Raw genomic sequence first — 12,949 nt, forward strand, 5'->3', positions numbered from 1 at the left:
TCAGGTGCTATTCCTCCTGTTTCACACGAGGAGAAACGGACGCTCAGCGTGGTGAGGGCCCTTGCCCAAGGCGCTGCCCAGTGAGTGGAGAGCCGGCATTCACCCCAGGTCCACCTCGCCTCCAGGCCCTGCATGGAGGAGCTGGGACCCAGCAGGGGGCTTCAGGCCCCGAGATGGCTGAAGGCATTGGTTCTCCTGGGCATGACGGGTGCCCGTTGGTGGTGTAGGAGGGGCGCGGAGAGGGTGGTCTTGCCTCAGCTCTGGCAGGAATAAGGGCTGGGGTCGCCTGCGGGCGTGAGGAAGCAGAACTGCCGCTCGTCTGTGTCCTCGAGCCTGAGCTGACGCCGGCTCTCCTCCTCTCCCCAGAACCGGCCCTCCGTGATCACCTGCGCCTCCGCCAGCGCTCGGAACTGCAACCTTTCCCACTGCCCCATCGCGCACAGCGGCTGCGTGGCGGCCGGGCCAGCCAGCTACCGGAGGGCTCCGAGCTGTAAGTGTCCCTGGGCCGTGGGGCGGGCCGGGGCTCAGGCTTCCTCCTTCACCGTGACTTCAGGTAGAGTTTGCCTGCCTTCTGTCTCATGCTGTGGACAGAACAACTAAGCCCTGGAGCTTTTCTCTTACTGAACTTGAGAACGTGGTTTTCTGAGCACATATGCACTTTTTGAGCATTGTGCCTGGCTTGGGTGGGACAGAAGGAAGAAACACGTGGGCCTTTACTTCCAGGATCTCACTCTAGTTGGGGGAGACGACGAGATCTCATTCTCTCTCTGAACCTGTAGCTAGCCCAGGGCAGCAGGCACGTGGGCATGTTCCAGGCTCAGGGAAGTGACCTGCCCAAGTTCCCAGCTAGGCTGGGTGGGGGCGGGCCCTCTGTTCCCAGAGCCTGACCTGACCATTGTCCTGCTCCTCCGCAGCCACCACCACCTGTGACCCCGTGGTGGAGGAGCACTTCCGCAGGAGCCTGGGCAAGAACTACAAGGAGCCTGAGCCTGCGCCCAACTCGGTGTCCATCACAGGCTCCGTGGACGACCACTTTGCCAAAGCCCTGGGTGACACGTGGCTTCAGATCAAGGCAGCCAAGGATGGTGCGTCCAGCAGCCCTGAGTCTGCCTCACGCAGGGGCCAGCCGGCAAGCCCCTCTGCCCACATGGTCAGCCACAGCCACTCCCCTTCTGTGGTTTCGTGAAGGGAGCACCGCCCTCGAACAAGATGTCGATCTGCATGGTTTGCCTGAGCTTTGAACAGTCAGTGCTTAAAAAACGGAAAAAAACAAAAAAAATCATGGGGGTGGGGTGGGGGGATGGGAAGGGATGGTTTATTCGCAAAAACCATGTCGTTGGGGTTTCTGTTCTGTTTTTGTACTTGCTTGGTATTCGTACACGGGGGCCCTCAAACATGACAGTGGGAACTGCGTGGGGAACATCGGTCCCATGTAGCATCCTAACTTCCTGCCTCGGTTACCAAAGAAAACCTCTGATGCAGGTCTGCTGCCCGGACAGGGGCCAGGACTCCACGGCACGCTTTCTCAGTCACAAGCCATGACATTGGTGACCCAAACGCTTTGTGCTTTTTAATTTGCTTCTCGAGACCAGGGTGTGCGTGGCTCAGCTTCCATTGCGTGTTCGGTGCAGCCCGTGCGTGTGCGCGCTGGTGTGTGTGTGTGTGTGTGTGTGTGTGTCTACTTGAAGAGAGCAGAGAACTGTCGTGTCTGATTTGCACTATGGAGGAGGACTGAAGTTGCCGGCCTGACAACTTGACGTGAGAGGCTAGCACTCTGAGGGCAAACTGCTGAAAACAAAGGGTTTAAGGATGACATTTCTGACCATTTGTGTGTTGTGTTGTTGTTGTTGTTTTTAATTTAGACAAAACAGCTTTGGAAGGGGAAGTCTCATACAGGTTATAGGTCTTTCTCTCTAGATTTCAGGTGCTTGCAACTGGACTGCAGACTCCACCAACCACGGGCATTTTACCTTCTCTAAACACTGCAGTTTGTTAGACTAGAGCTGAGGCGAGGATCCCATAGTGCTTTCAACGTGACGCATGTTTTAATGGAGAAAAATAGCTGGTTTCTATTAATTGTATAGACAGTAAACGAAACCCTTAATACTTACTAGCTTCTTGTCAGAATTAGTTTATTTTTGTCAGTTACAGTCCTAGATATACTCACTGCTGGTACAGTTGTGCTCTAAGATGTGTATTTGATATTCACCTGACTCCCGCGCACCGGGGCCGCCAGCCGCGGGCGGGCCCTGGGACGGGCAGTTGAGTGGTCGGTCAGCCGCGTGTAGGATGCTGGAGTTTTCGCTGCAGGCTGACATCTTCATTTATTGTCTGCATCCCTGTCTGCTTATTACTAGCTCCCAGGGGAGTTGGGATTTGTGTCTTCCAACTTCCCTCGATGCAGAAACTGCTCCCTTTAAACTCTCTTGGCTGAACAGCAGATTACTGACAATCTGTGATACGGTATTTTGTATGCTTCCTCGTACGCTGGGGCCAAGGCAGTATACATTCCTCTGACTTTATACAGTTATTACTGCATTTATTATCGTTTGCTATAGTAATAGCTACTAACTAGAGATTAGGTGAAGAAGCAAGCATGACAGACACAGCTGTGGATGTTCAACAGCTGCTCCTCGTGGTAAACGCACGTTCTAGCCCTGCCCCTCACTGCGCTCCATTCCAGCCTCGCCCACCGGAGGGCTTAAGAGGTCACCTGGCCAGGTGACGCAGGTGTGACCACCTCACCTGCAAGGCATTGTGGACTCAAGGGAACCCTCGAGGCTGGTTTTCAGTAGGAGAAAAGTACAGGTTAGCTGGTTCATTTTGAAAATTGGCACCGGGTGAAAAGGTCAAAGGATTGGCTCTTTTTGTGGCCACCGGGTGGCCGCGGGTCTTTCAAAAGGCGAAAGAAAAGCCCTTCTCCTCTTGCCCTGCACACATTTCACTCCCACTTAACTGGGCTTCCAGGCGTCCGCATTCAGGCCCCTATATTTTCTGTAGAAGAAATCGTTGAGAACACTTTTTTTATATAGGTAACTTTAAGACCATCATTACGCTGTGCGTAAAGAATGTACAGAGAAATTTGTAGGTATTTTTTGAACAATTAATTTGTTAATGATATGTAGCTATTTAATTTTTCCCTTTCCTATTGTAATCATTCATATTTTTTTTTGTTTGGAAAAAAAAAGTTGATCTTTTTTTGTCGTAGATTTGTCTGTGAAAGTGCAGGAACACAGTTATTCTATGAGGACACTGCATCTGCCTTAATAGCCACTAGTTTGTTATTGCTACAGGCTACTGAGCGTCGCCACAGGAAACACCCCCACTGCTGGTGGGCTCTGTGAAGAACGGGCTCCTGGGACGCCTCCGTCAGCCGACGACATCAGCGCTTCGGGAGGCGGTGGCGCTGCCGGCCGGGCCCCTGGTGCGCCGACCTATCTGGGATAGGCCGTACCCTGGAGGGGGCCTCGGGCAGACAGGGAAGCGGCAAACCTGACGTTTCCCTGGGCGCGACCGCCCCGGCCTCGGGAGGAGCAGTGAGGTTGTTCACAGAGCCGCGCCGTCGGCAGGGCGTTCTGACCGTTCTCTCCATGTTTGTAAATCTGTAATATACCATTCTCTGTGGCCTGTTTTTCCTGGAAGAAGAAGAAAAAAAAAGGTTTGGCAGGCCATCTTTTTTTTGTACTTAAAAGTAGCCTTAAGAACAATAATAAAGTGCTCTTAAACCACAGACTGTGTGACCACTGGGTCCTAGAGTGACAGGGCCAGGCTGGGTGGGGCCTTTGTCACGAGGCCCCGGGCAGGGTGGGGTGGGCTCCGTGGCCCTACACCTCCGTATGGTGGTGCCCCTATTTAAGCCCCACAGAGGCTGGAAAATTGTAATGTTAACTCTCAATGAGAACGTCACTTAAAACCTAACCAACAGAAATCCTGCTCTTGTAAGAGTCAGCCTCAGGCTCCATTCTGACTTTGGTCCCAGGCCTGAGACGAAAGATGACACCACAGGCGTAAAATAAAAGTGTGGAAAGGGCGGCTCCCTCTCCTGGGCTTCCACACCCAGCTCTCTCGATGTTCCGACGTGCAACCCCCAGATAAGGAGGACAGCCAGCCTGAGTGACCTGTGGCAGAGCCTGTCTGAACCCTCCCACCGTCCGATGGACACCTGGCCACAGACCAAGGCAGAGGTACATGGCCAGCCAGCCCACATGGAGTCAGGGCCTCTAGGCCACCCACAGGGCGGACCCTCGGGTGGGAGAGGAAGCAGCCCTTGCCTGGCTGCGGGAGAGCGGGCTCTGGTGTGAGGTCTGAGGCTTCTCTGGGCTGCAGGTGGCCACGGGCAGGAGGGGCCCCACCTGGCCAGTTGCCGGGATCTGGCTCTGAGACCTGTCTTTGGGCTCTTCTGCCAGCTCAAGGCAGCAGCAGCAACTTCTCTCCTCCCCTGAGCAGGGAGGCATCGAGGCTGTGCCCACAGCTGAGGACAGGCTGAGAGGTGGCAGAGCTGTCTGGGTAGCCGACTCTGCCCTGGGCGGAGCTCTGGGTTGGCTGGGAGGAGTATGGTCCCTTCTTTCCCGCACGAAGCTCAGCTCTCCTTCCCTCCCTCTCCAGCAGGCCAGGCTGATGGAGAGCTCACAAGGGCCTCAGCCCTCCTCAGTGCCCAGGGGGCCCTCTGGGGTTCGCAGTGCAGCCTGGGCACGCTGGTGCTGCCTCCCACAATGGCTGCTGGAAGGACCTGGTTTCTCACTTCTCCTCCTGGTCTTTGTTGGGCCAACTCCTCCCTGTTCTCAATGCCACCCTGCAAGGGAGCCAAGGCAGGAGGGATCCTGGGAGCTTGACACCAAACAAACACTTGTGACAAGAAATAAGAACTGCTCGAGGAGGGAACCAAATCCCAGATAAACGACAATGCCAAAGCCAAGGTTATTATTTAGCTCAGAACTGGTGGGCTCATGAATCATGAGAAATGGAGAACATCAGATGGTCCTGGGCAGTGGAGGGAGGGCCCAGTCCTCAAGGTATGGAGAGGAGGGGACCAGAAAAGTTGGAGGGCACAGGGCCCAGAATTGCCTGTCCTGGGTGTGGCAGTCCTGCTCCAGGCGCTGCGAGCTCCTCAGCAGACAGCCAGGGAGATGTCGGCCCTGCGAGGGCAGGCCGGGTCAGACGGTCTCATCGTCGCTCATGTCCCAGATCTGCGTGGAGAAGGGGGAGACATTCAGTGTTCCCTTGCCCGGTGCTGCCCACCGATGCTGTCTCAGAGCTGTACAGGTGTGATAACAAGCAAAATAAACAACGGCCCCACGTGCAGATGACACGCTCTGTGCCTCAGAACTCCCTTGTCACTGAGGGACTGACACCTCCATTTCTTGTATAATGAAACCAAGTCACAGAGAAGTGAAGCCACTTGCCCAAGGCCTCTCTGGTAAGCGAGCCAACCAGGGGCTGAGCTGGGAATTGGACTGGGGCGCGTGAATGCCTCCTCACCTCTCCAGCGGCCACCGCAGAGCGGCCACCCCTTCCCCAGCCAGCCCCTGCTCACTCTTGTTTCTGTAGCACTGACACTACCCCAGATCATCTTGTCTCTTTAATCACCTCCTTCCTACTGTCCATCCACCCTCCCTGTGGGCAGGGCTCTGGCTTGTGCACTTGCTGAAGGGGGCCCAGCCTGCCTGCGCGCACACTTCCGCCTCAGCAGGCTCCCACCCCCAGGCCGACTGCTCCCTTGTCCACATGAGTCGTGGTCCAGGTGCCAACTGGACTAAGGACCACGTGCCCGGGAAAATGCTACAGAGCTGGCCGTCCCTGAGAGTAAGCCCTCTCCCCACCAGCCCTGGGGGGGCCTGGGGCAGGACAGTGGAGATGGCCAGATTCTGTCTCTGGCCCTCAGTGTGTTCCCTCAGGGAGCCTGAGACTTCTGAGTCTGACCCAGGGCGAGAGTGGGGGGCCGGAATATGGGGCGAACAGGCCTCCCCACAGCGTTGCTGTGAAGAGGGGTGAGTGAGTGTGAGGGGAGGCCCTGCCCAGCGGCCCGGACAGGCCTGGCTCTGTGGCCATCAGCATGAATCCCCAGGAGGGAGCTAAGGCCAGCGCGGAGGCCCCCGGGGCTCCTCTCACCCTGGGCTCCCTGGGGGGCTGGTCCCTGAACTTATGCCTTCAGACTTTCAAAATTCCTAGAATTGGTTGCAAAAGGCCACCTCAACACTAGCGGAGCCGAGAGAAGGAACATTGTGTTTACATGAGGCTGGCCCAGGGAGACGGGGAGGCCTGGCCAAGGTAAATATCAACACCAGCTTGGCTTTCAAAGTCAAGGATGTGGAAAATAAATAGAGAAGGAAATTTCCCCTCCTGAGGACCCCAGCTGCCCGGGCCGGTGGTGGGTAAGCCTTTCACACACAGCCCCCCCACGTCTACATACACCTACTGCCCCAGAACATTAGGAGGGGGTTGCAAAGCCTGCAGAAGCAGGAATGGGGTGTGAGAAGCCAGGTCTGGGGTCCAGCAACCTGGGTGTGGCCAGGCAGGCCCTGCCCTGGGCCCATTCCCCCCCCCCCCCCCCCCCCCAGCTCATCCTCAGCATGGCTTGAACTAGACTCCTGGGCCTGCCTCCTCAGGTGGGATCCAGCGGTAGGGGGCCCGGTGGTGGCGTGGCTGCGTTTCAAATGAAGGCTGCACTTAGGAGCCCCTGAACCTGATGCTCTCCCAGTTCTGTCCATCTGAGTGGGAAACCAGCCACCAGAGGGTTCACCAGCAGGGTGCCCCATTCCTTCCCTCAGCCATTCAATACACACAAACTTATGCAGCCCCTCCCTGTGCCACATGCTGCGCAACCTGCTGCAGAGGCTCCCTCCTTCACTCCTAACAGCCTGTGAGGTGCAGATGGAAACCAGCTCAGAGAGGTATGCAGCTTGCCTGGGATCACACAGTAAGTAAGGTGCAGATCTGGGAGCACAGGTCTGTGGGAAAAGGTTAAGGGCTGCCTGCAGGGCTGGGGCAGGCTGCGCGGAGGTGGGGGCCATGGCTGAGGCCCCACCAGGCCAACGTGAGGGGAATGAGGGAGGGAAGCCTTGTGGGCCACGCAGTGACCTCCTGCCCAGCCTCCTGTGTGGGGGGGCGGGGGGGGGGACCCCCGCCAATGAGCAATGCCCTCTGCAGATGGGCAGATGCGGCTGCTCACAGGACTCAGGGGCCAGGCTGAGCAGGAGCCTCCATCCATTTGTCATCTATTTTACTGCATCTCAGCTATGGGAAAGGGCCCTCAGCACCAGCCTGCCTCAGCATGCAGCATCAGGGAGAAAGCTGGCACTGAGTGTGGGCAGGCAAGAGGGCTCCTGGCTCTGCCCCTCGCTCCCGGCAGCGCCCAGGCTGTGCAGGCTGTCAAGCAAGACACCCAAAGGGCCTATCCTGATGGGACGCTACAGAAGACAGGTGGGGGGTGGACTTGACATAACTGCTCTGGGATTTTTCAGAACGAGCTCCTTGGGCCTGAGAGGGTTTCTCCACTAAGGCAGCCGGTCCTTTACCCCTGGGCTGGGCTCAGGAAGGCTGCAGCAGTCTTAATTTTAAACCTCAAGAAACTTAAACCTCAGCAAATACTGTGTGATGTCACTTACATGGAATCTAAAAAAGCGGTACTCAGAGAAGCAGAGAGTGGATGCGTGGGTGCCAGGGGCTGGGGGAGATGGGAGATGCTGGTCAAAGGGTCCCAACACCCAGTTTTAAGAAGAGTAAGTCTGGGGAGTTGACGTACAACACGGTGATTAGAATTAAAAATCCTGCATTGTGTACTGGACATTTGCTAAGAGAGTAGATCTTAAGTGCTCTTACCACACACACACACACACACACACACACACACACACAATAACTATGTGAGGTGACGGGTGTGCTCATTAACTTGATTCTAGTAGTCATTTCACACTGTATACAAATATTAAATCATCACGTTGTACACCTTTTAAAAAACCATGTTGAACAATCTAAACACATACAATTTTTGTTAGTCATTCCTCAATAAAGTTGGAGGGAAGAAAGAAACTTAAGCCTCATTTCCTCCTAGAATATGGGCTCCCAGAGGGGGCTGACATGGGTCTGCTCCCTGCAGGGTCCTCAGCCTCCGCACAGCACCTGGTGGAGAAAGGGCCCCAGTGAATGTCCTCTTAATGAATGAAGCTTGTATTAAATTGGCCAAGATTTTAAAAAATGGTAATACTCAGTGCTGGCAAGGGTATGGTGAAACACTTCCAGTAGGAATGTAAATTTGTTCCGTATTTTTTTCAAAGAAGAGATTTGGCAATATGTATTACAAAGCTTAAAAAATGTTCATACCCTAAGAAAGAGATAAATGACCTCTTTTTACAGATGATTTTCAAGTACAGCTAGAAACCCAAGAAAATAAATGCTAAGATGAATACGGACAATAAAGAGTATTCAGTAAGACAGTAAGTTACAAAATTAACAACAAATTGTAACCTGCCTGTATACAAACAACGGCCAGTCAGAAAACATAATGGAGAAGAACCCTTTGTAAGAGCAATGAAAAAGATAAATTACTAGGGAATAAACCTAACGTGAAATGTACAACATCTATATGAAAAAACCCTTCAAAACAGTCCTGCAACATCCTCACAAGACTCTCACGAGAAGCCGGCTGGAACCAATGGGGAGCAGCCCTTGCTTCTGCGGTTTATGGTTGACATCAATTAGGACATCGACTTTCCCAAGCTAATATATAAATTTTAAGACAATCTCAATTTAAAAAGATCAACAATCTTTTCTGGAGCTAGAAAAGCTGGTTCTAAAGTTTATGCGGAAAATAAGGAAAATATCTAGGAAATCCTTTGAAAAGAAGAGCAATCAGGAGGTTCCCCTCCTATGTGTTTAAACGTCATAAAGTCTATAATTTAGAGAGGATCGTGTCAGCATGAGAACAGACACATGGGCCAATGGGACAAATGAGTCCAGAAAGAGAACGGAGGAGAATGTCCAAGTACATAATGGAAATTTAGTATTTTAATAATAAAGGTCTGGGCAATGTGATCGCACATCATTAGAACAAGATGGACTTTTTAATAAATGATATGGGGACAACCGGATAGTCATTTACAAAAAGATAAAATTGATTCCATGCCCCACACTGTACATCAGAATCAATTCCAAATGGAACAGAAATCTAAATGTAAAAAATGAAACCATTTCAACACTAGATTCCAACACGGTGGATTCCTTTATCAGCAGGGAGTGAGGAGCCTGCAACCCCAAATCTATAAGCAGTAAGAACAGATACATTGGATTATGTAAAAATACATGAGCATTTTGCATGGAAAAAAACACTGAAAGTTGAAAAGACAAACAACAAACTGGGAGAAAACATCACAATATACTATTAAGGGCTAATCTCCTTAATGTACAAATGGCTCTTAAAAATCAAGAAGAGAAAGACCAATGATGTCATTTTAAAAAACAGGCCAAAAACATGGACAGTTCACAGAAAAAGGCAAGCAGCCTTTAAACAGAAGGTGCTCAATGACTTGGAATAAGAGAAATGCTTATTTTCATAGGACAGAAAAAATACTAACCAGAAGAGAAAAAATTGGGACTTTACAAAAATCTAAACTTCTGGTCTCTGAAAGACACCCCTATGACAATGAAAAGGCAAACCAGAGACTAGGAGAAAATACCCAGACTGTAGAGAAAGAGGACTTGCACTCAGAAATACAAAGAACTCTGAGAGATCCATAAAAGAAGACAACCTCATTTTAAAAAATGGGCAAAAGATCTGAACAGACACTTCACAAAAGAGGAACTACAAAGCCAATGTAGTTCCTAAGCATGCTCAGCATCCTTAGGCTTCGGGAAATGTAAATCTAAACCACAAAGAGAGAGCACACCCCCCCCTTCTAGAATGGCCAAAATGAAAAATGCTGGCAACACCAAGGGTGTGCAAGGACGTGGAGCAATGGGAACTCACGCTGCTGTTGTGGGAGTGGAAACTGGCCTAACTACTTGGGAGAAAGGTCTGGGGGCTTACAAACACACTTTCTATATGAGCCAGCCATTCCACGCCTGTTTACCCCAAAGAAATGAAAACACATGTCCACAAAAAGACCTGTGCGAGAATGTTCACAGCAGCTTCATTCACCATAGGCACAAACTTGAATCAACCAAAATGCCCATCGGCAGGCGAACAGAGAAGCAAATGGTGGTCTGTCCATACAACGGAGAGTACTCGCCATCAGAACAAAGCACTCCTGCACACAGCAACAGGTCCGCGTCTCAGTCACTACGCTGAGTCAGAGACGCCCGACGTGAAGGACTACGTCCTGTGCAAATCCATTTATACGAAATTCTAGAAGGGGGAAAACTAATCTATGGTGACAGTAAGTTGATCATTTCTCACAACTTACCAAACTATATACTTTAAACGGGTGCATTCTATTGTATGTAAATTATACCTAATAAAGTTGATTTTTAAAAAAGCTGCACAGAACATTTTCTCACCTATCAGAATGGTAAAAATCCCAAAGCTTGACAATATATTCTGTTTGTGACCCTGTGGGAAAACACCACTCTCCTACAGTGCTAGTGGACGTCAACAGTCCAAGCCCTACAGAGGACAATTTGGCAATATCCAACGGAATTATGTATGTCTTGGCTTTTGACCTGGCAAGCTCATTCTTTTTGAATTTTGCAAAAATAAACACAGCAATGGTAAGCTAGACGTTAACCTACACGGCTGCCTATGGTGGGGGATGGAGGTAGGGCTGCTCTGAACATACCTTTTAACTTCAGGATCAAGTAAATGTTTTACATATGTAAAAAATTAAAAGGAAAGATAATCAAAAGCACAGCCATGAAACAAAAATAAATAAATTGGACTTTATCAAAATTAAAAATGTCCTTTGGGGGCCAGCCCTGTGGCCGAATGGTTAAGTTCACGTGCTCCACTTTGGTGGCCCAGGGTTTCGCCAGTTCAGATCCTGGGCGCGGACATGGCACCGCTCATCAAGCCATGCTGAGGCGGTGTCCACATAGCACAGCCAGAAGGACCTACAACTAGAATATACACCTATCTACTGGGGGGCCTTGGGGAGAAGAAGAAGAAAAAAGATTGGCAACAGATGTTAGCTCAGGTGCCAATATTAAAAAAAAAAAGTTCTTTGGTGCTTCAAAGGACATTACTAAGAAAGTGAAAAGACAACTGAGCGTGAGAGGATATATCTGCAAGTCACATATCTGATAAGGGACTTGTATCCAGACCCTTTACAACTCAGTAATAAAAAGTCAAATAACGATTCAAAAATGGGCAAAGTTGTCAAATAGACATTTCTCCAAAAAGACATATAAATGGCTAAGAAGCACATGAAGAGGTACTTGAACATCATTAGGTATCAAGAAAAGGTGAATCAAAACCCCCAGGAGCTACCACTTCACACCCGATAGGATGACTTCAATCAAAAAGTCAGATAATAACAAGTGCTGGTGAAGATGTGGAGACACCGGAGCCCTCATACATCGCTGCTGGAAATGTGAAACGGCGCAGCCACTATGGAAAACAGTCTGGCAGGTCCTCAAAAAGGGAAACAGAGTTACCATGAGGCCCAGCAACTCCACTCTTGGATGCCCACCCAAGAGAAATGAAAATGTGTCCACACAAAAACTTGTACACGAATGTTCCTAGCAATATTAGTGATAGTCAAAAAGTGGAAACCCAAATGTCCACCAACTGATGAATGAAAAGTGGAACATTATTTAGCCAAACACTTGCCTGCCGTCAGTCCTCTCAACAGCCCAAGGACACTGGTGTGCCAGCCCCTCCTCTACGAAGGAGGCAGCTCATGCTCCGGGAAACTGCCTTGTCAAGGAAACTGTGCTAGTAAGGGAGAGAGCAGAGGCTTCTTGCACTTTATCTCACCATTTCCTTACTGTTACACATAATTCCTTCTAAAAAATGATGAAAGACAGCCTCTGACGCTTCCTGCACCGACGCTCTGTTAGTTGATGCACAATGAGTGGCCCCACCACCACCAGCACACACAGGAACCATGGGCAAACCCAGGGCAGGTGAAAGGCCAGGCCAGCCTCTGACCTGTCCTGGCTCCTGGGGTCCCCGATCTCTGTCCTCTGACCCTGTGCTCCCACCCTGTGCTCGGGCTGGGGCTGGAGGGAGAGGACCGGCAGTGGCCTGTGCTGTTGTCGGCCGGCGTGGGGCTGGCCCCTGGGATCAGAGCCTGACCCTCGCCTCCCGCCGCCGCCGCCCTGCAGCCCTGACGGCCTACCAGTCTGAATCTGGGGGACTTTCCAGCCATCGGGGCTCATCACAAGGTGCCAGGGAGACTGTGTGGCTGGACCGCACACACCCGGAGGGCCGCAAGGTTTCACTTTCCACTCTCTCCAAATGAGACAGACACGTTTGAGAGGAGCCGTTTGTCATCCAGTTTCAAACTTGCGTCCCATTTCTGGACCACACTGACGGAGCCTGCCATGGGCTAGGGTTTTTCTTTTATAAACACCATAATTACCCTGTGAATGGCACAATTATATTTGTGTGTTGTATGTGTGTTAAAAGTGTTCATTTGTTAAACGTAAACATTTAAACTATACCACAGTTTTTGAAACCTGGTTTTGGCATTTCTTTATTTTTTAATATAAAAATGGAAATATCCAGACCTCTTTGGGCCTCTGAGCGGCCCTGCTCTCCACCCCTCCTCCCTGGGACCTCATAGGTACGCACCTCTCTGCCGGGAAGGACAGAGAACAGAGGGGTCTGGGGGTGGGTTTGCTGGGGAGCAGCTGAAGACGTAGGCTTGGCCTTCCCCAGCAAACTCCCCAGCCAGGGTTCTGTCCACTTGGGGGAAGAATGAAGGCCCCAACATGTATCCAAACGGATCACACTATAGCCATTCATTCATTCACTCACGTACATTCACTCATTCAAAAAACATTTCTTGGGTAGTGC

At 51.1% G+C, this 12,949-nt stretch overlaps 2 protein-coding genes across 15 annotated transcripts in view; one reads left to right on the forward strand and one right to left on the reverse strand.

Moving 5' to 3' along the window:
* The window catches only part of VGLL4 (vestigial like family member 4), a 141,731-nt gene extending 138,001 nt beyond the window's left edge, over window positions 1–3,730 (forward strand). For all 9 annotated transcript variants that reach the window (XM_001492807.5, XM_070237258.1, XM_070237261.1 and 6 more), the window contains 2 exons: window positions 367–490; window positions 915–3,730. In XM_001492807.5, the coding sequence (XP_001492857.1) occupies window positions 367–490; window positions 915–1,186 (396 nt within the window). In that variant the 3' untranslated portion in view covers window positions 1,187–3,730. The remainder of the gene's footprint in view (window positions 1–366; window positions 491–914) is intronic.
* A 1,163-nt stretch (window positions 3,731–4,893) lies between these two features.
* The window catches only part of ATG7 (autophagy related 7), a 350,453-nt gene continuing 342,397 nt past the window's right edge, over window positions 4,894–12,949 (reverse strand). For all 6 annotated transcript variants that reach the window (XM_070237251.1, XM_070237250.1, XM_070237256.1 and 3 more), the window contains one exon: window positions 4,894–5,186. In XM_070237251.1, the coding sequence (XP_070093352.1) occupies window positions 5,154–5,186 (33 nt within the window). In that variant the 3' untranslated portion in view covers window positions 4,894–5,153. The remainder of the gene's footprint in view (window positions 5,187–12,949) is intronic.

Source organism: Equus caballus, chromosome 16 (genome assembly GCF_041296265.1).
Source record: "Equus caballus isolate H_3958 breed thoroughbred chromosome 16, TB-T2T, whole genome shotgun sequence".
Taxonomy (NCBI): Eukaryota; Metazoa; Chordata; class Mammalia; order Perissodactyla; family Equidae; genus Equus; species Equus caballus.